Genomic DNA, 27,243 nt, shown 5'->3' with positions numbered 1-27,243 from the left:
GTGGTAAGGAGGAAGACGTAATACTACTCTATTATGTGACTTAGCAATTTCGTCAACAATGTATTTGGTTTCATGTTCATTAACTATCTTCGAAAGTTTAATTTTCATCATGTCAATCTCCAATGGCATACTTTTTAAACGCTCCCAGTCATGAATTACAGCTTTTTTTGTAACTGTAGTAGGAGTTTTTTCAGCTTTTCTGGAATGGTATCGAGCATTGTCTAAAACAAATATACAATTTTCTTCTAGTTTCGGAACTATGTTCCTGAACCAATTCTCAAAAGATATGCCATCATTTACTCATGATAGTCGCCCATTTTCTCCGACTCGAAGGCTCACAAGACGTCGGAAGACAAAACCGGTTTCGCTCACTATTTGACATACTATCAACCTTTATTCCTTCTCCTGAAAAGGAATGTCTTGAAGAAGTTATTGATTCATCAACCCAAATTTTGGACTTAGTGGGCTAGCGTTTACCCACGTTTCATCCAGGTAATAGATTATCTTCTACGTTTGTTTGAAGGTGGTTGACAATGTTCCATGGTGAATTTCATTAGTTCGGACTTTAAAAAAAAATATTTTTTTCCGTTAACCAGCTGTCGCAACCCTACGAACGACAACCCTCAGAAGTCTAAACTTGTGCGAGCTAAGGATGTCTCACCTTTTAACGTGTGATTCCTAACACGGGTTGGAAGATAGCAAGTGAAAATCGATCGTTCAGACTAGGCCTTGAACCACCAACCAACACGGCAGTCAATTCGAGCGCCCGCATCGAACCTCCTGGCTACCGACCGATATGATATGATTGGATATCTCTGAAATAACAAATGAAAATCAAAATTGAAAAGTATAGCTGAAAATAACTATTATATAAAGCAAAAAACCCTGAAATCAAATTACAATGAAATAAAAAATTAAGCAAAAAAATTGAAAATTGAACAATTGAAGTGAAATCGAAATTAAAAATTGAAAGATTTCAAGCCAAGTTACTTCACAAAGTTTCGATTGTGCATAATTATAATTGTTATTTTCAGCTATTCTTTTCAATTTAAATTTTCATTTGTTAATTCTGAGATTTCAAACCATATCATATTAGACAATGGAAGTCCGAACTAATGGAATCCAGATTCTCTTCTGTAGGCTCTTGATTTCATTAAATATTGTCGTCTTCAAAATACTATTTCTAGTTTCATTTCTCCCTTTTTTAAAACTCATTTTTTAATAATTTGTGGGATGTCGACCTCTGGAAATTTGATAGATCAAAATCATCGTTCACAATTTTCAGAACTGAATCTATTGCTCTCGGTTTCATCAACGGACAATGAAGAATATGCTTCAATTTTATTTTTGTAAATATTCATAATTGCATTTCTTTCATTAATATCAGAGTGCAGTTTTTTGTTTTTTATAGGTGAAGTGTAGGGACATAAATTAGCAGTTTCTTCAGCATTGTCAATTTAATTTCAAAATTGTAAACTTTAAAATTCCGTATACACACACACAACCATAGGCGTTAAAAATAACTGACCACTCCGACACTGTAAAAATGAATTTCGCCAGCCAATTGCAGTTAAATCTGATGGGCCAGCGTAAGGAGGCTTGTTTATTTTACACAATAGATGCAAATGTGGGTGGTGATCACGCTTTGAACACGCATCTTTGTTTGGATTACTTTGTTTGTTGGATGGATATAATTTATATTTTTTATCCGAATCATCTGTCAGTTGATGAAGAATGTCTGATGGTTGGAGAGTTTATTAAATTGTCCTCAGGTATTATTTATCCTATTCATTACAGAAACATTCCAAAATTAATGAAATGAATTAATAAATAGACAGAGATGATAGTGTTCTTTCGGCGTTGAGTGCTGTAACATTATTATTTTCACTAGAAAACACTGAAAACGATGCCTGTCATCTAAATTTTGTTCAATGTCGATAAGGGGGTACTTTCTACATCTGCATTGTATAGAATTCACTAACCAACATACATCCATTTCAATCATTTCTATAACCAACAAAAATTAATTTTCGGTTTACGTTCGTTGCCAAGGTTTCGACGCTCTGATCAAATAGCAAATGTACACCTACCACCTACTCGCTGTCACATAAATCAACTACCTTCCGTAACTCATAATTGCTGCCAATAATAAAATTATTAACGACGTGGAGCGAAATTATTCCGAAGGTCTCCGTTGTATCCACTATCGAATTACCTCTGAGAATATTTGTTTCAATGAATCCGTAAAGTAGAGAATATTCGGAAGTCCAGAGAATCAGCTTTGATTTTGAGTTTTTACATTTTTCTGGCAAGTTAACTTGGGTGTCACACCAATGTCACACCACTTATGTCTCGTTTGCGTTTACGCAGTTATTTTCATCAAGTGCTTTTCTTGGTTATTCACTTTTCGTCTTCAATCGAGAACCGCCTAACCGGTACTGAAACTGCTGTCTACCGGTCGGTGGCCCTTAAAATGAAATCAATATGGGAATGATCAGAATAGTACCTACTTATCTATTTGTTTTTTGATTTTCATGAAATTATTTTCTAGCATCTTGACTGCATTATCCTTTCTCGATTTCATAAGGTGTTCCAATATTATTTTATGAAATATTTTGAAAACGCGACTGTCATTTTTTTGTTTTTGGCATCGAGAAGCCATTAAAAATGCTACTAGTTTGCCCATTTTACCGATTTCGTATATAGCATCAATAATAACGGAGTTGGCAATGGTGCTGACTTAATTTGGAACACCCTGTATACATAATGTGAATGATTATTATAAAAATCTGACCATCAAGCAAGTTATATTCTTTCATTATGTTAACGTGGTTTAAAAATCATGATGATAATTTTGTGTATGTACATTATTAGTATCATTATTCAATCCTGCAAAAGTATCAACTGGCTTATGGTAGCTATAATATATGTACATACACATTATCAATAAAATATTTCAATAATAAGTAACCTTTCCTTACATTATCATATTGATTTACATAATATTTAAGTAATAACCTAAGCTTTTCTCAAGTTGAGCAATTTCAATATTAAATAGTTCTACTTAGATTAGTTTAAGTTATCACCTTTGTTGGGCATCTTTTCTTATGTAAATATCATACATATTTTTTCAAGAATAAATAAATATGTTTATGTCTAAAAAGGTTTCCGATTTTAAATTATATATAATACAAAAAACTCCTTATCTTTGCTGATACGTTCATTGATAGGAAGTGTGTGAATCGCGATTTTAACAATATCCATTTCGTGTATGCTGTAAACGGCTTCTTGATTAATTAACTTCATTAAGATTCTCGCACGCAAACCAGACATTACAAGTTCGAAGAAACACATGAAAATAGTATGATTACAGGCATGACTGTTATGAGGAGGCATTTGTCGCGACGCATTTTCAATGAGACTCGTGTCATTTTTTTTTACCGGGTGTCCATCGAAAGTTTTTTGGAGTTTCATGGTAACTTTATGTTCTGTATAGTATAGGGCCGTGTTAATCAATAAATTGTTCACAGTAGATTTATTCACCAATCAATAGTCCAAATCTCTGCAAAAACTGCGTTCTCAGAGACTTGCCCATGATTTCAGGGGAATTGTTCAAGTAACTTGGCACATTTGATTCCACCAAGATCAGTACAAATCATAATACTGGTCATCGTTTTGAGGTTGAACTCAGTACACCTCGAACTTCACTGTTCAAAAACTCTTTCATTTGGAGAACTGCGTTTATGTGGAATGAACGTATTTCCAAAATTTTCAAATTCAATGTGAATCACTACTTTTGCACAGCTCTAATGAATAACTTGATGTAGAATTATTTCCATTTGGACAGTTAACCTCAATGCTATGAGCAACCATTTGTTTCCAAACTAGTCTGGTGAATACGCTTATATTATTAACGATATGAGATTAAATATCAATTCGTCATCTAGTAATCGATATCTAAAGATTTAGAGTCACAAGATTAAATTCAACTTTATATTTTCTAATTGAATAGAACTGGCCGATACTTGATGAAAATCCATATCAAAACTAATTATTAGTTTTTTTTCTTACCAATTGTGACTGATAGGATATGGAAATTATGGGAGTAATACTACTTTGTCTAGTTCATCATTAACTGTGTTTCATTTTTCATGATAAACCGTTGAAAATGAATAATTTCTTTTCACTTACTCACTGTTTAATAATATGTATTTGTTGAAAAATATAGGTCCAGAAACTTTGAATATGGAAAAATTGAATAAGTCTAAAAAGTATGAATATTACTGGAGTTTTTCCCAGTTATTTTAACACTTCGACACGTGTTTGTATCACCAAGTGATCATCTTCAAGAGAAAGAATAAACTAAATATATTTACAATAATTATCCTTATTTATACTATCCATTTATCAATATTGCCTCATCTACTAGTCTTAAATTAATTTTACAATGTGTCTTTATCCAATAGTCAGGTGAATCTAATAATTAAAACATTATTTCAACAAGCTATTAGGTATTGGTTCACCATCGTTATTCAAAATATTATTATGTTTACTTATTTCTACACTCTGGTAGGCATCTAGATGCCTGTTGTTGTTAACTTGTCTAATTAATCTTAATGAACTAAAGTCTGCGTTATGGTTTTGTTGCAAAATATGATTGGCGACTGCTGATTTTTCTGGTCTTCCATATTTTAGGTATGAGTTCCTTATATCTCATTTCAATTGATCTGTTTGTCTATCCATAATATTTTGCATCGCAGTTTTTATATTTAATATCATTAGTTCCAGATTTTTCCGAATTCTCGACTTTGTCTTTTGGATTTCCTAAAAGCCTTTGTAGTGTATGACTTGTTCTAAAAACCACCTTCATACCTAGTTTCTAGAAAATCTTTCCAAAGTTCTTCGTGTATTGGTGGTATGGAACTGAGATATATTTATCTTGGTGTTCGTCTTTTTTAAAAGTCGAGATTTCGTTTATTCTTAATCTAAACTTTTTCTTTCTTATTATATTATCTACAATACCAAAGGTTCCAAACAGTGTATCACAAGTTCCTAAAAGGTATGGATAACATTTGAATCCGAAATTGGTTGTTTATAACTCCCCATTGAAATTTTTATCGACACCAGGAATAGAACTGCTAGAGAATGCATATTATAATCGTAACGAAATCATTACATCGCTTCATACGTCGATATCGATTATTTATTCATTCTCATGATAATCAATTAAAACCGCACCATTTGATTATTGTAATGGACAATTCAACTGCCTAGTTATTCATTCTACATAATTTGGACACTTGATGAATTGCGATGGTTCTCCCACACTGAAAATGTGCAATTCCCAGAAAGGCTGCAGGTAAAAATCGTCTCATGGTCAAATATGGACCATACCTAGTATTCTTGAACCATGTTAAACTGAGAAGGTGTGATCCGAAAATAATTTCTTCGAAGGTTTAAAAAAAATAAGTATTCAATATCGCGTTATCGTGACATATATAATTATTCATTTTTCAATTTCAATGAGTATATTCTTCCAATACTAGAATAAATATTTGATATGAGATAAAGAATTATGTAATATCGCGAAGTTCTCCGAACAGATCCGCCTTGATGAGTAGTTCAATGACATATATGTGTGGTTAAAAAAAGCGAATACTACAAGCATATATTCATGGCGCCTTCAAATTTCATAGATGTCTCACTGAACATGTGGAAGTGATGATGTCATCACAGTCGGATTGTTTTAAAGTTCTCCGAGGGTATATAGAAAATATTCCTCTTTGCCTTTAAATTATACTTGAAATACAGGGTGTTTCAACGAAAACTTGAGCCCCCTGTAACTCAGATACAAAGATGTGATCGGAAATTTCGAAGAACACTCCAATTTTCGTTTTATGAGAGTCTAATTTTGATATGAAATTCATACCCCAAACTATCATATCTATGACTCATTTGGTTATTTGATCATTTGATATCGACGAAGTTTCCCTACAATAATTCGTCGATTTTCTGTACCTTTCCTAAGTTTCCTGAGGTCAGCAATCGGCATTTTCCAAAATTTCTCTGTCGCATCTTTTGGGGATTTGCAGGAATAGTAGTGAAAATATTCTACCTCAGACAAAAAAAATGCTACAATGTGAGGTTAGCTAAACTTCGAGATATAGGGTTTGCAGTATCCTCCACTAAAGAGTGATTGATGTGACTCCAGTGATAACACTTATGTGCTTTCATTAAAACTCAATATATATGTTCACAAAAACAGGTGAATTTCAACTTTCACGGCAGAAAATAACTATACAGTATGCGACACCGACAACCGGTCGATTTTTAATCCAAGGGGGGCGCCTCTTTATCACTATCCCCACTAACTGTCAAGTATGACACATTATTGAAAAGATAATTTGATCGGTCAGTAGCCAGTCGGTTCGACGTCAGTGCTTTGTTCAATCACTCAAATCGACCGCTGTGTTAGTCGGTGGTTCAAGCTGCTGGCTCTTTACATGATTGGTGTTTGAAAAATTACCTGAATATTTACCTTGAATATTTCTAAATGTGAAGTGTCAACTGTGGAGATCACATATCTATTGTTTTTGTCATCATTGATGTTCTTTGTTGATTTTCCGTAATGAAAGGGACGGAAGCAATTTTACAGTTTTCTCTCAAATGATACTTCCAATGTAGAATTTCTTGCTGACGAATTTGGGAAAAAAATACAGAGAATTACAGACTATCCAATTTTATTTCAAAGTTGAATAAGGGCTACTAAATTGATTAACCAATTGAGTATGTTATTTATGAAGAAATTGTGAGCACTTCATTTCTATTTACAATATTAAATATATTTTAAAAATATTGTTTCTCTCAAAATAAGAAATGTATTAATAAATTCCACTCTAATGTACGAATTATATTGAACATATTTCACATACATCCTAGAAGAAAAAATCTCAATTTTTTCTAACCTTTCTGAGGGTTTTCACCTTACAGATTCTGAAAAAAATTGTAATGTAATATTACACATTTCAAGACTCTTTTGACATCTCTTAAAAAAGGAAAACTGAATATTTTGAAAAAATATAATTTTGCTCGAAAACGATATCACCACTACTAATTGTCAATTTGATTACCAAAACTATGAGTGAAAATCCCATATTTTCTTCTGAATATACAGTGCATTTCTTCAATGTCTCCCCCCTTTTAATTTTTGAACAGGTCAACTCAAAAAATTGAAATTTGGGATAATGAAATTACTGCATGAATACTTCATTATGACGTACAACTGACAGGTGAAACTTTCAAGATTGCGACTGGGCGCCATCTAGGATGAAACAGTGAATAGAAAGAGGGGTCATGTGACATATCATTTTGAAGCTCCTGACGAATACTTCATAACCCTAGAATATGAAGTCAATATCTCTATCTACTACAAAATGGCTAAAAGCAAACACATTGATATCGAAATTTCACTTCAAAATAAAGTATTCATGCAATAATTTAACTATCCAAATTTCAATTTTTTCGAGTTGTCCCTTTCAAAAATAAAAGGGAGGGACATTAAAAGAATGGACTGTATAATATATCCATTTGCAATTACCAACCTCGGTATCATTATCACATATCCCAATAAATATTATTTCAACCATCAAATGCTTATTTTTGCAACTACAAATTATGAAGACATTTCGCACAATATACTTAATGGAAATCATAAACAGAAACCAAAGATAGAAACACACTGGTTCAGTGATTAATCACTTTTGTAATAATTATATTTCTTGGTTATTTGCCAATTAAAATGTAGGGGCATTACAAATGATAGAGAAAGTTCATGTAGGTAACACGAGTATATTTTTGGCTGAACATTATCATGAATTCAATTGAATAATATAATTATCGGTTTTGAGTTCCTGACCGAATAATAATTTTGATATCAGAGTCAAATTATTCTGATTTCGTTCAACAATAACAATGCTGAAAAGAAAAGAAAAACGCCTTTTGTCATAATATTAAATAAGTGCTATCTGTCTGTCTGTCTGTCTCTTTTTTCGTTAACCAAGTAAGGCCCCCTACGAACGACATTTCTCGAAATTATAAACTTATGCGAGCTAATGATTAACCAGGTATTACTTTTTAACGTGCGATTCCTATCGATACCTGAATGCTTTATGCAATAAGGATTATTGTTCTTTCTACTGTTTTTTGGGGTTTATAACCTTTCACAATCTGAAAAATAATAGCTGAAGTGAAATTAAGGGCAATCTGAAAAGTTTGTAAGCAAAATTTAGGAATACAAGTTACTGATTAATTCGACGTATCGGGTTAACTTTTCAGTTTGCCCATTATTCCACTTCAGCAGATTCCCTATTGATTTAGCTCTCATTATTCAGATTGTGGAAGATTATAAACCAAAAAAATAAAATAGTAGATAGTATTGAGTCCTCCACAAAAAAATGTCATTCAAAAAATGATTGTTGTATTGTGTTAACGACCTTAACAAAATGCTTGGAGTTGTTCACTTGAGAAAATATCATTTCCTGAAGCCTGAAAATAATGATATGGTCAAGTTGTTGGTCACAAAATACCTGTACAATATCAATCTAAATTTTATTTCATGTTGAAAATGAAGCTGATGTTTTTACAGATTTAAATACACCAATATGTACCAAATACCTTCGAACAAAAACTGTACGTCTATCTATTATACTTGTTTCAGTTGCTAAGATATTTAATAGATATTCTGCATAACAAAATATTTTCTTTTTATCTCTAAATTATCAAATCGATTTTGATAATTTTCGAAAAACTAGCGACCGACAAATGATCTCAGCAGAATACAATTATCATGTCTACATGTTCAGTAGATAGTATTTTTATTTTTTCATGAATTTCCTGATAATACCAATATATTTTTGATTTGTTGGCATTGTTTTAGTTCTTGTCAGTGAGATATTCATTATATACATTCATCCATGACGCTGATGAATAATTAAGATAAAAACTCCAGTTGGGGAAAGTATTTTTTATCTGATGGAAATGTTTACATTTTAGCTAGACCACATTTGTCCAGATGTCAGTATAATTCATTATTTGTGTTAATTATTCATCAAAAGCCGCCTCAGAATGAAAGAAACGATAATATTTGCTTGACACTATTGATGGCTATTGATAAGGAAGTACACTGCAATCATAGTGGAGTGAATTCATAATCGTATAATTATGTCCATTCAAAACAATTTCTTGTAATTTGAAAAGTTCAACGTTGTTCGTAAAGTCATTACCATTTTATTGAAGTTCAATTTGGAACATAATGTAATTAAAGACAAAAAAATAATAAGAATTTGGAAAATAAAAATTTCTTCGGAAGCTTCTGATAATTCCTCTTCCATATTATCTGTTTCACTATCACTGTCGTCATTTAAATCAATAATGAATTTACTTCCACCATTAATATGGAAGTGTTCACAGTCTCCATATAGTCTTTTTCAACGAAAATTACTTTTTTAATCCTCTTCTGCCAGTCTTCTTCGGTAATATCAGATAATTTTTCTTTAATTACCTTCTTATCAACTTTTGGAAGATTATTATAACGCCTGATGCTTTGTTTCAATTTTCCCCAAATCAACTCGATGGGATTGAAAACACAAAAATAGGGGGAAAGTCTCAGTATGGTGTGTACATATCTACTTTTTAGCAATACTCTCAAGGGCATACAATTTTTCAAATGTTTTTGTCCGTAAAATTTCAAGTGGTTGGTTTTTGATATCTTCAAAATAAAAATTGTTATTCATTGAAAAACTTTGTATTTCATTTTTCCCCGAATTTTTATTCGGTACTTTGATGAGCTGTCGCGAATGGTAGGTAGCGTTATCAGGAAGTATTACACTATTCGTATCCAAATTTGGGATCAATGTGTTCTCAAACCATTTCTCGAAAATATTAGCTTCAATGTTCTTATGATAGTCAACATTGCAGTCCTCAAGTTTTTCCACATAATTTCAAATAATTCGAAACCCATCCTTTACTTCCTCCGCAATGCACAATGATTAGTCGCGATCCTTTGTTTGCAGGCATGTTAGGCGTTCACATTCTCGAACCATCAGCCACCCTTTCGTAACTGTGTCGTGAGTTTTATAACAAGTTTCGTCCAAATAGAAAATTGGCCGTTATTCTTATCTATATTTAGTTACTTGTTCTAAGTATTTATTACGCAATTCCACTATTCTTCTGCTTTCCATAACTGCTTGACGTATCTTTATTATTGCACATGTAGTTTCTTTATCCAATTCTGAAGAGTTTTGTCACAGCATATCACGTTATGGCCTTATGATTTCACTTGTAGAAATCTCATTGCTTTTGTAACAGTCATATATATTGTTTTTTCAATGATGTTATTAGATGAACAACTAAAGGTTTAGGTAATCCTGTATCACATGGCGTCTTGCGTTCATAAGGTTTGTTTTTGACTATTTTACGTACAGTTGAGAAAGGAATTTCGGTCAAATCTGATGTTACTTGTAATAGTTTGTTTTCCTCGAAACCAAACTTGAGACTGAAAAAAGTCTGCGTTGCTATCACACTCGTTATTACTATTAGTACTTGTCCAAGGACGCCACATTTCAAACAGATAACAAACATTTCATGTAGTAATAACTGCACCAATATCGAATTTCAACATCCAAATCGCGATAAGTTCCTGAACTGAACACAACAGCGTTAATCATCCCCGCATTTCAGATTTCTATTCGTCACCGTAATATGACTTCAGCCAATCATCAAACTCGGTTAGTAAAAATTATCCAATGCGAACCGCCAATTCTGCAGTCCACGTGGACTATTTCGCAGCCGGTTCATTTCTATGTATTAGTTTTTTTGGCCCTTGAGAGTTCCGCCAACTTTAAATGTTGACAATATCGTTTACTTCGACTATACGAGTATTTTGAAGAAGTGTTTAGTGGTTATAGTCACAATATTCCATGCTGAGAACTGGGCAACCCTACCACTAGCGAGCCTGAATCAGTTACCTCCCACTATACAGAATTATTTCCATTTTTGTAGAGAACACTTAGTCAAAGTCCATATTGTTATTTCGATTTTTTTTATTTATTTTTTATAAAAATTGAAGTCAACTAGAACTATTCTTCTTTTGTTCAGTCATAGAGGTTATTTTCAAAGTGTAGTGTAGCGTAGAGTTAAAAGTGAGGTACAGAGAGAGATATATACTTTTTGTAATGTCATATTCAGAATATGTGGCTCTGGGCAAAGTTTACCGAATACTATAAGTTGGTTCACTCCAAGGAATTCGTTTGTCGGTACGGCTCAGGATTGCATTTTTTGCGATTTCCATAAATCATATCGCCGACAGACGATGTCTGGAAGCCGCCGGCCGCATGACAGTTATACGAGGGCAGTTCCTATTCGCGATATCTACAGGGGACGTTCCGAAGTTGAAACTTCGCTTGCTCGGTTGTATCAGACAGATAAACAAAGATACGAAAGTAGTTGTTTGTCGATCAACTTCTAGAAACATGATAGATAAACTCATGAATAAATGATCTAAGAAACATATCAGAGTGATTTACTGATGAAATGATAAACATACATTCAGAAAAACATGTTTTATTAACAAAAATAATACAATTATATAATGTTATATGTCTATAAATGATTTAAAATATTCAATTTTACATTGCATGATTTATGTTTCCTAACAATCTTCATGTCCTGGTTCATGAATTTTAAAGTAAAGTATATCCGAACTCTTGTATATAAAGATATATAATAATCGAAGAGGAATTTTTGACATGGATGTGAGAAAAGAATTTTCGAATATTTTGTTTTCAAATACTGTCCAATTCCCTTCTCACTGCCGATTTTATCAAAATTTTCAATGAATATGTTTTCCATCTCTATTACATGGTCAACAATATCTCTTGATGGGAACTTGGGAAGCCAACGTGACTTTCATTTTTTGAAAATTATTTCGATAAATGTGGTCATTATTAAGTTTAAGAGCCAATTTATATTGTTTAGTTCTATCATAATTATACATTGTTTCTATGTAATGTTTTCTTGTTTCTCCACCCTGAAGTAAAAACTGATAGGAAAACAAATTGTTTCGTGTCGACTTCAGCAAGTGCGGGATATCAAACAAATATACAAGTTTATGATCGTCTATCAGAAATATGGGATTTTTGTCTGTAACATTCAAAGTTTTCACCAACTTCTGAAAATTTGAATCCTGATCGGAAACCACCCCCATGACATTTAGGCCTATACTTTTGCATCTTCGTACCGTTTTGAACAAAATATCTTTCAAATCATCAGAAGTTGCTGATGTCTTATAGAAAAAGTATGCAAGTGGTATTTTCCAATTGCTTGCCAAACCTCTGACCATTACTGTTAGAGCACTACTTGCTATGTCAGTAGAGGTCCCATTCAAACTTGTTTGGAAACCTACTATTTTGTCTCTGGAAATATCATAATAAAGATGAGATTTCAAAGATATTTCGTCTAGGCATAAAATACAATATCTTTCTTTCTCCTTCATGAGCCCAATCCTGAATTCAATAACACGAAAAATAAAATCGTTGAAGCCTGGTTCAACAATCCAATTTTTCGTGAAACGATGAAGTGTACTTTTTGACGGTAATCTACAAATTGTTGAAAATTTTTTGTATGCTTTCGGACCAAGAAAATAAAGAGTCAATGCAAACTGTTTGAATTCGTCACTATACCTGGACCCTTTTGGTGCTTTATTTATCAAAGAAAGCTGTGCTTTCAAGAGCTTACAATATTGCTCAGGATATTTTCGATCCAGAAACTTGAAAACATCATCCAGAGTAATTCCGGTTTCGTCCAGTGCTCTTTTTGATGTTGAAGCTACTGTTTTCTCTAGTGATACAATTTTTTTTCGTAATGCCACTTTTCTTGGAGTTCCCGAAGAGAGTTTAGCAGATGTTTGGCTGCATTCATCTAAAAGAAAGATGTACGTACTTTCAATAATTGTTTTCTTGTCATCGTTTTTTTTTCCGAAGTATATAAAAATAGATCAGGTAAGTATATAATATAACGAAAAGATATTTCACCTCGTGATCCTAATTGATCCGTTTGAACCTGAGCATCAATGTAAATAAAATCCTTGCTAGTACCGGCAATGGCATCATCATCTGGAAGGTTTAAACAACAAAATTGATATTGTAAATTTCATATGTTAAAAAGTGGAATAAGATTTTTTCATCATTTGAATCTATAAACTTCACTGAACCAACCTTTCTGAGAACCATCTTGAGGCAGACGCAATGAAGGAACATCATAGCTATGAATACGAGAATTCACAATATCATCGGCTCTAAAATGTAAGCTGCAAATTTTAATTCTATTGTGACTCTGCTCTGGGGTAAGAGTTGCATATCTATGATTCCCAATGAAGCCTAATACATTTTTCCAACGTTGACACCTAAAAAAAAATTCAAGTATATCAATCGATAAACTGAACATTTTGAAAAAAGATTGAAATGAGTTTGGATTGGCAAATGCCGGCGGTATATTTCGTTATGAATAATTTTATACAACAAAACCATAAAAGGTATAGATAGGTAAAATAAAAATTAATGGTGAATATATTGAATGCATACCTTTCACTGTACTTTGGGCAGCGGAAAAACGAAATACCTGGGCCTGTAACAAGTTGTAAAATTGCTTGAACTTTGAACCGATACCGATTCTATGTGTAAGGAATGAAGTTTGGAAAGGGTATTTTCTGTGCCTGGCATCTCTTAGAGAACATGTAATGGAATATATAAAATCATATTTTGAAATTGGTAACTGTAACTGATCGTAGAGTCATCAAGATATTTCTTACAGCAGTTTTTTTATTATAGTTCTGCCAGGCAAAATCGTAAGATCCTAAATCATAAAGATCATAGGATCATAAAAAATCGTAGAATCGTAAAATCGCAAAATCATAAAGAACATACGATCATGAAAATCATAAGAACCAATAAAAGTATAAAAACCACCAATAGTATAAAAATAGAAATGAATTGGATAAATTGGACACAAGGAGATCATCATGCATGTGTCTGGCTGCAGTGTAAAATATAGGTCTGAGGTGACTATAGCTGAAGGCAGCCGGAATCCAGAATCTCATGAATCAGACGAGACTATTAGAAGGAGTAAAAAACAACAGCTTTGAGTTTTCTTGAGTTTTATCAAACCCTAGAGCATGACCCTGAATTCTGTAATCATTTCTACTAATAGCCATCAATGGAAAGGCCATCATTGATACTCTAATTTCTTCATACAGTGACCATTAATTTTCAATTTTGATTTAGTATTTCCGTTAGTTGATTAATTTCAAGGTTGAGAATGCAAAACCCTATCAAAACTCCAAAGGTACATTATTTGTATAAACTTCTATAGATGGTGTCCAAATAAGAACTTTCAATTTGGTAACCCTTGTCAGCACTTATAATTGAGTTTCTATAGAAAATCAAGAACCGACCAGCGCCCTTGCCTCCGCAAATCAAGAGCTAGTCATTCCAAGTGGGCACATGTACCACTTTCTTGCTCTACATTAAGAACCGTATAAGGTAATGTTATAATATGATGGATATATAGTGAGATCGTGAATGTTGGAATTGAGACTTCAGAATATAACCTTTTTCCTCGTAGTCAACGCCCAATACCACTGATGATGGCTGCTGCAGTATTAGACGAAACGATTGGCACTATAAGTTTGATTTCACCACGGCCTACCAGCCCGTATTTTATTATCTTTAATCCTGACTCGTATGCTATTATAAAGTTCAGGTGCAACAATCGCACGTGACGTTACAAAAGCTTTCGACAACAGTACCTTCATAACAGTGAATGTTACTGATTTTAAATTTTTGTTGTGACATTCTGAATTACAAGTACTATCAAAATATACAAATTGCACAAAATTAGTTTTGACCGAACGACCACATTAGAGAATTTTATGCCATTCATTACGAGCATTACGACTTCAAATGATCATGATTTTATTCAGAATAATAATTCTTCAAATTATTATTTGACTGATATTTTAATGCCAATATTGACATACTATTTTTACCTCAACATCAGACTACTCCCACCTATAACTATTTTCGTCATCGCATTAATTCTGAAGTACCAACGGAATATACCTACTAATTTTGGTTTTATTATCACTCGATAAGAGTATGTAATCATACGATAAAGTCAATTTGCCGATATAGTAAGTTAAAATCGGTATTTATATGACGGACCCACCCCATTTGTTTATATTATTTCGAAAATAGAAAGATAACAGTTGCATATGTTTCAAAATTATTTATAGTGAGCGACCATATGCCATCACTACACTTTTATCTATAGTGTCTATTTAAATATTTTATCGATAATGAATTTTTTTTCCCTTCATGATGGGAGGTTTTTCGGCTAGTTGCTGTGAGAAGGAATACTATAATAATTACGAGTATACTGAAGATATAACCATGGACATCCATTTTAAAATTGGTTTTTCATCTTCAGTTGTTTCAAGAGAAATGACTGACAACCCGCGTTGTTGTGGTTCTGAAGTCAAAATCAAAATTTCACATGTACTCTCAGAAATGTTTCTTGGTTGTATGTCTGCCTGTCTCAATAGGAAATATCTGAGAAATTAACCGATAACACGAAAATAACCTGGAGTATGTATTTGTTCATCTCAATCTAATATATAAAAATGGATGTTTGTTGGTTGGTTGGTTGGTTGGTTGGTAAGTGATAAACTTCTACATCGCTCAACCGATCGTGATGAAATTTGACATGTATAAGTAACTTTTCATAGAGAAGGTTTTTAGGCTATCATTTTTTTTGAAGCACTTCTATAACGCTGCGCACGCCTAAGTTCGTTGATTCTGATTTTGTTAAAACATTGGAACAGCAGCAATACAGCAACATAGTACTAGTCTAATATATAAAAATGGATGTTTGTTGGTTGCTTGGTTTGTAAGTGATAAACTTCTACATCGCTCAACCGATCGTGATGAAACTTGACTTATATGAGTGAGTTTTCATAGAGAAGGTTTTTAGGCTATCTATTTTTCTGTAACTCACCACTAGATGGCGCTGTAGAACAATTTTTTAAAGCACTGTTCTATAACGCTGCGCACGCCTAAGTTCGTTGATTCTGATTCTGTCAAAACATTGGAAAAGCTCGATACAGCAACATAGTACTAGTATTGTATGAGTTTGAAAATGTCCTTATATATTGTAAAAGTTTGAAAATGTCCTTATAGGACGAAACTGCAGTAACGTTAGTTACAAATAAAAGTGGTAAAAAACATAGAAAGTTTAATTTCTCTTTTCTTCATTATGATTTCCTACCACGTAGTAACGGTTACATCCATCAATTGATTGATTAATTAATCATCATCTTCATCTTCATCACGAACGAGTCTCTGTGATTAGCTGTGATGGCGTCATGGCCACAGAATTCAGAGTGGGGACGGAGTGGGAGAGTAATAGATAGAGAAAAAGTGAATAGAGAATACAGGAATAGAAACTCGGAGAGGGAAATATAGGTACCACACAGCTGCACGCATTAAAATTTATCGACGAATTTTTGTTATTTCGGCTTGCGAAAATCGTCAGATTATATATTTTTCGTTATCCTTGAATTATTTCCTTCAAAATAAAAAAAAGTTAGCTACGCTCGAGAATGTCGAAATGACGTTATTTTTTTACAACTTTGCTGCCCTCCCCTTTCTCTACGTCACTCAAATTGTCAGATTACTGAAATATACACTTTTTAGCAGGTAATTAACTCACCCTACCTTAATCTGTTTTTCTAATCTGATCCTTTACCCCACACAGGGGGCCTTATATATGGGGCTCATATTTGGTGGAGGTACATAACCGAGTATAAGTTATCCCCCTGTATATTAATCTGCCGCGCTTTAGTAAATCCGGAAATCCCCGCTTGGGCTCCCCTATTATAAACAGTATTATTGTTAATCAACGGCAGTTTGAAATGCTAAAAGTCAAGGATAGCAACTATATTCGTTACATCTGCTTATTTCATCCATCTGAGGGGACCCATAACCACTTCGACAGTCAATAAATGAAAACTGACATGAACTGAAATAAAGTTCTATTTCGTATATCGGTGACTTTTAGTTTCAGATAATTGCTTGTAACTTATAAGTAAACGTGTTGGTTTGATTGCTTGGATTTTGACCATACAGAAACCAAGCTATATTCATTGAGATTTCGGGAAAATGTACTAAGGTGGTTAATAATCATATCTCAGACACAGAAAGTTGTGAGACTCGAGGAAGTTCAATCTGAACCAAATAATATAGATCTAGATGTTCCACAAAGATATACACCGGTACCATTAGTATTCTTAATATTTATCAATAACTAACCAGAATATATGCATACTGTTATCTCAGTTTTATAAGCAGATGATGTGTCAGTGGCTATCCATAGTAGCAAAGAAGTGGAACTGAATTTTTGAACAGCATTATATCTTTCCCAAATTAATCAACTTATAGGTATCAGGCCGTTTTTCTAGCTGATCCCACTATTGCTATCTCGGAAATGGTAAAACCTACAAGGTCGGTTAAATTGGACAAAAGTTCCATATTTTGGGGAAATAAAATAATTCTTTGTCACATCAAAAATATTAGTGGTTGTTTTGGAATATTCAGCAGAAAGTAGAATTGTCGAATTTCGTTTTTTAGCTATACCGCCTCTAATTCGAAAGATATCAAAAATGTGGTCTCTAAATCATGTGTGCAGACGTAATGAGCCAAGAATGATGATAGCCTTTTGCATTTGTCTGGCCAAGATGTCTGCCAATCCTTCGGCAAGCCGGCAAGATCTTAAGATTCGAAAGTAGAGAGGGCATAATTCTACCAACGACTCCAACTCTCTGAACAGCTATATCAACAGAGTGGTCTGGATGAAGTCTGCGGAGTTCCTTATATTTTCGTACGATATTCGCCTCACCGGTAGCTGAAAACTCCACGAGGAATATCGTCTTGCTCTATTGGTCGAAAAGAACTACATTAGGCTTGTTATATATATATATATTATCATTCTTTTTTCACAGGTGGTTGTTCTTACTGGTATTTGCTTCCTATACAGAATGAATCCAAGTGAAGGAAAGAGTTATTGTTTTTTTTTGTTGGGGGTTCTAAAATTTACGAACCATGCATTGACGCTAAAGTTATATAGAAATTCAAAATATAGGCTCTGCGGCTGTGAACATGTTGAATGCTTATTATTGAAAATATTATTTTATTAAACTCACCTTTCGTTAGGAGATTCTGTAATGTTCCCAAGATCATCTTCTGCTTGTTTCATCAAATTTTTCATAATCACTTTCAAAAAGTGGTGATAGTTTTATATCATATGCTCACTGTTAATAGTATATATGTCTATCGCACACTGAATATTGAGTCATGCGAAGAGAGGCAAGAGAATCGTTTGTTCGAAATACGGCCAGCGCTGTGGGTTAGAGTGAGAAGAAAGGGGTACATTGTTGATATGCCATACTCGAGAATTCATGTAATAACATTTGATTGAGTATAATTCTCAAGCAGGTTTTATATTTGTCTATATTGTTCTTTTTGACGACTACTTGTCGGTATTCAAAAAATCAGAAACTGAATTTGAATTTAACTTTCTATAACCGCAAAGAGCATGATAGTCTTTCTAGCAATCTCGTTTCCTGTTCTAATTTCTATTGGTCCTGTTTTGAATATTTTTTATATTTCTCTGGACATAATTTGGATTGTCTATAAATTGTTTTCCTTCTGTTATCCAGTGCCTCACATCCGCATAAAATATGACAAGGTGTCCCTTTCCTCTAGTGACATTGCAACTGATGTTTCCGTTATACAGACCTATTTTATTCAGGTATCCTCTGAATGGGCAGTATTCAGTGAGTGGCCATGTAATTATTCTTTGCGTATCATATTCAATCCGAAAAATTTGCATTTATTTTCAACTTCATGTATGCTATTTATTGTCAGAATATATGTATTCCAAATATCATACAAAGTTTTTTGTACAACTGTCCTGTTTTCATAATAAAATAGATAAATTCAATATTTCTATAAGAACACATTTTGACATCTCTTCTCAGTTAACTATTTTCATTTTATCGCATTTGCTGTGAAGTGGCCGTGCCAGGTGACTCCTAATCACCTGGTTACCAACAAACAGTATTGTTTACAGCTCACGCGTTTTATTTAAAAATCACATAATGAAGAACAATGGTGAGGAATTGTGTATTCTTGACGATATTGAAGATGCTGAATATTATAATTTTCTTAGCTGGTGTAGATTTAAAAACATCAAAGGAAATTTCAGCGAAACCGTCTTCTTAGCCTATCTAGAAGAGAAATCAAAAATATGGAACTCGTCAACTTTGTGGAGCAAGTTTACAATGATGAAGTCGAGTGCCCTCGTTAAAAATGGTGTTATTACAAGCAAATATTTCAAGGTAATAGCATTCTCAATCAAAGCGGAAAAATGAAAGTTATAGGCCCAAAAAATCAAAAAGTCCAGAGGTTTATAAATGAGGCGCCAGATGAAAAATATTTGATGATGAAAGTTGCTACTATTTTCGAAATATTTGAGCCTGCCGGCGTGAAGAGCTGTGCCATTTATTATTAGAAGACGGAAATAGGTCGTTTTTTGTGCATTGTTGGAAAAACCATTGACTATTTTAATAGATACGTTGCATTAAGACCTTTTGTTAGGAATCACACGTTAAAAAGTAAGACCTCGTTAGTCTTTAGCTCGCACAAGTTTCGACTTCTGAGGGTTGTCGTTCGTAGGAGTGCGACAGCTGGTTAATGGAATAACAGAATTATAAACAGACAGAGATCAAGGTTTTTATCTGAAATACTGGCAGTGCCAAGCCTGTTGGTATGAACACGTTTGGGAAAATACCCTCTACCATTGCTGAGTTTCTGAACCTCTCTGAACCAAATGAATATAAAGGTCACTGTTCCAAAAGGTTATCTGCTTTTTTGCTAGCAGAATCAGGAGCAAATATAATGGATATAAAACACGGAGGATGGAAGTCGACAACAGTAGCTGAGGGTTACATCGATCAATCTATTTCTTATAAAAAGGCTATTGCTGGAATAATAATTCCAACAGCTGGCTCCAGCGTTACAGCATCGTTCTCTTCACTTCAAGAATTGAATGTTAATGGCCATGAAATTGTCAACTCAGATAGTTCAAATATATTAGAATGCTCTTCAACATCGCCCGGTATTAATATCAACAATTGTTCTAAATAATAACAGTAATGTAATTAATGTATATAATACATTTGTAACAGAATGTAATTGTATTGTTCATAATAAAACTTACTTGCTTGCTTATATTTTTATTTATTGCTATTTGGTCGAAAAAATTCGTGTTTAAAAACACTTTAAACACTAGTGTAACAAATAATTTTAACACTTTACTTTGTAAACATCATCTTTCAATACTTTTGACAAACATTAAAAATGCCACTTTTAACGACAGTTGTACAAAATAAATATTTTTTTAATGTCCCTGGAATTTCAACCGTCGCAAAAGTTTTCTTCATCAAGAGTTTATTATGTTGGAAATAATTACTTAGTAATAATAAGTATAAACTGTCGTACCCTCAAAGTATACAATGTCACATATGACACATTTTTCTATTATCTTGTTTTTTATTTTATTAGTTGTGTTTAGGTATGGGCTTTTACAAACTCTGGTCATTCATTATTATATTTCTTGTCCATACTCGTAGTTAGCCAGATCACCCTAACAAACTGAGCAAGTCCTTTAATCATTAACATAAGTGAACCATTTCAAGTGAATGAAGACAAATCTCAATATACCAGATAATAAATGTTACAGCTCAGAAAAAGACCACATTTCTATGGCTTTACGTAACCATTTAAGTTCAACATTTTCCACTCACTTCTGGCAAAATCCAGCTGTTATATACTACTCAATTAGCTAGCCTAATTGGCTAGTCAATTATTCCTCAACAGTAGTGAAATTACGTTATCAATTTTCACGGAAAATGCCGACAACTTCAAGATTGGTCATCGTGATGTTCAGAGAAATAAACCTAGCAGCTAGTAACTTTATAGGTTCTGGTGTATAAGGACAAGGAGAAGGAATGAATATGGTAATCAGTATGTCAACAACTAATCTGACAAATGAAAATTCTCAAACAGGATCTAGTATTCCAAAGTTTCTATTCATATTGCTGTTCAATTTTTTGAATTTGAAAGAAACTGATTTTGCTTTTCTATTAAAACTTCCTAAATCTAAATTTTACTTCAGATTATCTGTCAATATCATGTCTTTCCATAATTTCTTCCATTTCATTGTTGAATAATTTTTGTTGCCTCTGGTCTATGGATAGGTCATTTGAATCTGTGAAGTGATGAAAAAAGAGAAAAAAGAGATATGTTAGATATTCGAAATTCACCTACCCGTTGACTGAATACGACGAATGTAGGACGAATATGGATCGGAAACTATTAAAGTACTCAACAAACTCAAATATATTCAAAAGAAAATTCAAAACAATTGACTTATCAATCATATATCAATGACAGTTACTTGACAACTCCTTAGAAAGAATACAATGTGTATAAAAAAAGTTTACCAAATTCAGAAAATGAACTATCTGCGACACGATATATTACGTTGTTTCCTACCTTTCATGGACTGCAATCAAATGTCTACCCAAACAATCCTTGCAACAATAAACAAACATAAACTTATAAACTCTTGTTGCGATGAGTGGAAGGACTAATTTTTTCAATTGTAGACATGTAATACAAAATATTTTTGATGACAAATGAAAGAAATCGAAAAACGATTGGAACTATGTTGAGTATCATATTGAGTAATCTACGTGGTTTTTTAAATTTCCATAAAATCTGATCAATATTTAATAATAATTTTTTGATAAATTTCAATGTTTGCTTACATACTTTATAAAAAAAGAAGTATCGTCCTCCAGTAAAGAAATTATAATTATTAAATATTCACTTGCTCCACAGCATTGGCAAACCACTCAGCCATCATAAAGTTCAACTTCATACTGCATGTTGTCGACCCACATCAAAAAGGAACTTGACACACTTATTCAATGATGAAAACTTATTCCAAAAATACATATTGATACAGTTTTGTGAAGAATCGACTTATCCTCTTAAATAGAAGAGCATTTTTAATATTTTCTACAAATTTTAATATTTATATTTCAACTTACAGTGTGGAAGTAGAAATTTTGGCTTTATCAGGCCAAATAGATACTAGAATAACCAAACAACTTTTTCAATTCATTTGGTATGATGGTACGTCACAAACAATTAATTTTTGATTCAATTATTCATATCAATCAATAGATATAATGAAAGAGTAAGTGAAGAAGTTGTCAATTTGAAGATTCACGTCAAATAGTTGTTGGAAAAAAATACTCTGAATAGGCTTGATTCAGTTGAAACTATTTTGGTAACCTATATTTTTTGTAGTTCCTGAAACGATTTTTTATGAATTGAAAAAATACATTAGAACTTTTTGCTGTTAGAAAATTTGAAAAAATATAAGAACTGAAGTCTACAAAAATAAAGAGGCGAGCAACAGCTAGATTTATATCTCCATTCGGAATCCAGTGGATGAAAAATGTGAAAAGTATCATCAAGTATCATTTGAATTTCAATAATTTTCGTTTAGTGCTTATAATTTTTAATGAAAAGTTCAGTGTTTTCCAGAAAGCTTTTGAGAGCGGAAAGAAAATTCAGGGGTATTGTTGAAAGCCTTTCAAATTCGTTCATAAATATTGAGAACATGAGTTTGTTTCAGAGAATTAGTGCTTATCCACCAAATTCAAACTTGGTATACGAAACGTAGCGAAAAGAGTTTACACAGTTCTGTCCTTAGATTGACTATGTTGCAGAACCTCTTTCTATTCATCACCATAAACGTATCAGAAATATGCAAATAGATGAAATAAGATATTCACCTATATTCGTGTGAATCAATTAAGGATATTGATGAAGTACTATAACTTCTAACCTACAGTAACGACAATTCTCAGATAAAACAGCAATGACAGATAAGAGGTTTCAATTTTCGGCCAACGTATGGGTTTTCATTTTGTAAAAATGTAATAAAATATCCAGTAAAATGCATAAATCAGCATCAAAATTAGCTGTAGCATAATTGATGATGTTCCATATCAACATGTCTCTGTAAACAAGTTGTGAAACCAGTACACCCTTTGCTCTATTTAAATCACCATACTCATTTTTGGTCCAATCATTGAAGGTAAAATACAGTGATACTACATATTTCCCCTGTACTTGTGTGTGTCAATTTTTCAACCAATAAATCCGTGTTTCAGACAGTTTTTCACAAGTAACTCAAAAAGTAGTTTATCAAAAAAATTAAGTCGAATTGTAGCTTATCTGAACAAAAAATGCTGGGAGAAATAGCATGTTGAAGGCTGGTTTTCATTCGTCAATCGACAGAATTGAAAGTGAGCCCTTTTTTAAGTAGCTTGAAACATACCTCAATTTTTGTATTCCTAGCATCAAAATTAAGCGAGTTATATTCGTATCAATTCTTTGGCGACAAAAAAGTGAAATTTACCCCCTGAATTATTTAAAATATTTGCTACACTTCACAATCCACTTTTTTTATGTACTTGTGATCAGTGGCGGCGCAAAACTTAAATTAAATGTGGGTAAAGTACAAGTAATAAAAAAACATAATGTCTAGTTCCCCGTACTGACAGTGACACTGCAGTTATTTACTCATTGACACCTTTGAAATGAGCTCAAATGAGTCACATCTGCTGTAAGTTGCCAAAGAGTTAGTCCTCAGCAGACTGTTCTGGTTGCAGCATCAAGTCAAAGTGAAAATGTTATTATGCATACCCTTCGAAATATCGAATTTTGATTTAGATCAGTCAACTGGATATATTGTTAAGTAGAGTTAAATGCATGATTCCTCTTCATAATCTTGTAAACGAATTTTCAAGTCGGCTGGAGTAATTTTTATGAAACATATCTAAGAACAATCCCGACAAAATTAGCTATTAAATAAAAAAGTTGCATTAAAATCGATCACCTAGTATAGGAGCTACAGTGCCATAGACAAACACAAAGATACACAGATACACAAGTCAAACTTAAAATACCCCTTTTTTAAATTACAAAAATGATTTTTCCAGCTGAAGCTCATTTTTTGTCAAAACTAAGCAAATTTCTAGAGCATCTTATAAGTGAATTGTAAAGAAGTAACGTTTGATTTCAATTGGTGTGTAATGGGAGAGAGATATCAACATAATTTTCGAATAAGAACCAAGCTTCAAAAAGCTTATCGTCTGTTTTTATTAGGTCTACAAACACCATGAATTCAACATCATTTTTTATTTATATACTCTAAATTTTCACTAGAAATTATGTTTTCGATAAAAAAACCTAATTTTTGAGTTATTCCTGAAAACCCGTTTAAAAAAGTAGGCTAATTAGTTCACACTAATTTACACTTTTACTCACGAATGGGCCTGAAAGTATTGACTTAAAAAAAACTACAAAGAAGAAAAATGACTCATTATTAGTCAATCTATCCTTTCCCGAACTTATTTTCGATGAAACATTTTTTTACCCCCATAAAGGTGTTGCATCCATCTCCGATTAATTCAACCCCAGTACAAAGTCGACTTCGAAGATTATGATAAAAAAACCTGAATCCAAATGTTTATCAACATCGGGACTTTTCAAAATTTCACGAGAAAATGGTCCTTCATTGGACTCTATCGAACTTCCGGTGAGTGAATCACACACATTCAATCAAACTCATTTATATTATAATTAGAACACACTTATGATAACCAAGTAGTTTCTCATAAGTAACTAATCTTTTTGCCAGAAACGCCAACGATGATAAAAACCCAGAAAATCCAAACACTATCTCGATTTGTCCTGATTACTCCGAAAACAAATTACTATCATTATCGAATTGAGTATGATTCAATTTACGTGTATAATTAATCAGCTAATAAATTGTCTGAATCTCGTTGAAAACAATTTGCAATTGTTATTAGTCAGACGTAAACTGTTGAAAATGTTAGCATCCATTTCCCGGATGATGCTATTATTCAACAGGTTTTTCAATAATGGCGTCATTTGTTTTTACGTTGTGTCTCCTATAGTGAGAATACCATATGAAGTAATATTCTCGGTAGTGCGGGCACAATTATTGTGTTTGATGTCACTTGCACTATTTTTATGTATTCCATGGAAAAAATTGCACAGTTCTTAAAATTCTCAATTTTTCTGGATTATATTACATATTGTATGGAATGAGCTCGAGCTTTGGTTCTGCATGTTAATAATTACTACTTGTTACATGATTTCATTGCAAATGGAATCAATGGGCAACTACAAACCTAATAATCAAAGGAAAAAAGTGTATAATTGAGTGAAATAATTGAAGAGTACGAAAACAAAAGTCGAAATTTTTCAATTACTGTACAAATTACTGCGGAATTGATAAGAGAGATTTGTTTTTGGATTGTAAGCGGCACCGATAGCAAGAGAAAACGAATTGAACTATGGCAATTCAATTACTGGAGTTTTCGAGTGGTATTTTTATATCATTGAGTAAGGTCATTAATTCATAAGTATGCCACTTATTGAAGAACGTCGTAACATTAGTGATAGCGGCTGTATGAATGGTACTGAAGAAAGTTTCAGACTCACAGCAGATATCCTTGAGTTTCTGAATTCAATATAACAAGAACAGAGCGTGTCAAGTCGAAGAAAAATATTTTTAAGATCAAGAATGTGAAAAAGAACTAAACAATACGTCAACTCTATTCATGGGAACATTACATTCACAATAGAACTAGAAACAGATACTTTGATAAAGTTTTTCGACTTCACAATTAAACAACTACTAACAAACGCGCCAAAAACCAACCGATAAAGACACATCTATAAACAAATATTCTAATCACCCACAGCAACATAAAGTAGCAGCTTACTAATTAAAATACCAATGTCCACTGAGAATTTTAATTCTCAGTGGACATTGGTATTAAATGTAATAATTCATTACATCCTTGATAAAAAGCGTTTCAAACTGGCAACTAACAAAATATACCCTTACATAAAATATGATACTGACATGTTTAAGGCACTCACATATACCGGAAAAACATCAGGCAAATTAAAAAGGCTACTAAATAAACAGAATACTAACATAGCATATCAGACTGGCAATTCCTTGGGTAGACATATAAAGAACAACTAGTGACAGATATTTCATTAGTTCGGACTTCCATTGTCTAATATGATATAAATTGATTTGAAATCCCTGAAAGAATCTATAAAAAATTAAAAAGATTAGCTGAAAAATAACAATTATATCAATGAAAAAAAATATAAGCAACAACCAAAAAATAAAAAATTGAACTATTAACACCAGATGAAAACTAAAACATTAGCCAGTTATCACCCGAAGACGATTGTGGATACTAACAATCGAAACGTAGTGTAGTAACTTGGTTTGGAATCTTTTAATTTTTATTTTTCATTTCTTGTTAATAATTTTCATCTCGTGTTAATAGTTCAATTTTTTTTTTTATGTTTTGGTTGTTGCTTATATTTTATTTCATTGTAATTTCAGGTTTTTTTCTTAATATAATTATTATTTTTCAGCTAATCTATTCAATATATCACAGATTCTTTCAGGGATTTCAAATCAATTTATATCATAGTAGACAATGGAAGTCCGAACTGATAAAATGCCCCACGAAACATTGTCAACCACCTTCAAACAAAAGTCACAGATAGATAAGGATAACAGATCAGGTGTCTACGAGTACAAACTAACATGCCTATCATGCACAAAAGTGTATGTTGGAAAGACTTCAAGAAAATTTGAAACAAGAATCTCAGAACATACAAACCAACACGAGGTGAACCACTCACCATCGTTAAACATTTTTGCATGATACCAAGAAGTATATTCATATTGAAAATTTACCTGATGTCCAAGAACTAAGAGTGGAATAGGTTTACAAAGTTTACTTGTGATCACTTTTCACTAATAACCACTCAAGTAAGGTACTGACTATTTTTCTATATAAGAACTGTAGCTCAGTGTGTAATATTAATTTCTAACGGGGAAGCTACTATGTTAGCGAAACGTGTCTAG

The 27,243-nt window shown here is 32.7% G+C and overlaps 2 protein-coding genes across 7 annotated transcripts in view; one reads left to right on the top strand and one right to left on the bottom strand.

The window, feature by feature from the left end:
* Positions 1-27,243, top strand: part of LOC111504252 (uncharacterized) — a 650,330-nt gene that overhangs the window by 518,813 nt on the left and 104,274 nt on the right. The window lies entirely within an intron of this gene.
* On the bottom strand, positions 11,268-13,673 carry LOC141483369 (uncharacterized). Its single transcript, XM_074177944.1, has 3 exons — positions 13,272-13,673; positions 13,089-13,169; positions 11,268-12,975 (listed from the first exon to the last, which is right to left on the bottom strand). Exons 1-3 carry the CDS (start codon positions 13,498-13,500, stop codon positions 11,921-11,923), a joined length of 1,365 nt encoding a protein of 454 aa, XP_074034045.1. The 5' UTR covers positions 13,501-13,673; the 3' UTR covers positions 11,268-11,920.

Source organism: Leptinotarsa decemlineata, unplaced genomic scaffold (assembly GCF_025532065.1).
Source record: "Leptinotarsa decemlineata unplaced genomic scaffold, Ldec_3_MD MMD2_tig00003335_RagTag_RagTag, whole genome shotgun sequence".
Taxonomy (NCBI): domain Eukaryota; kingdom Metazoa; phylum Arthropoda; class Insecta; order Coleoptera; family Chrysomelidae; genus Leptinotarsa; species Leptinotarsa decemlineata.
This window is presented reverse-complemented; position numbering and strand designations above follow the sequence as displayed.

Bases quoted from the DNA above. Each gene is read 5' to 3' on its own strand.
- LOC141483369 (XM_074177944.1), bottom strand. From the start codon at position 13,500: ATGTTCAGTTTATCGATTGATATACTTGAATTTTTTTTTAGGTGTCAA. The intron at 13,170-13,271 runs GTTGGTTCAGTG...TAAACCTTCCAG, and splicing joins TCAAGATGGTTCTCAGAAAG to ATGATGATGCCATTGCCGGT. The intron at 12,976-13,088 runs GTGAAATATCTT...TCTTTCTTTTAG, and splicing joins GGATCAATTAGGATCACGAG to ATGAATGCAGCCAAACATCT.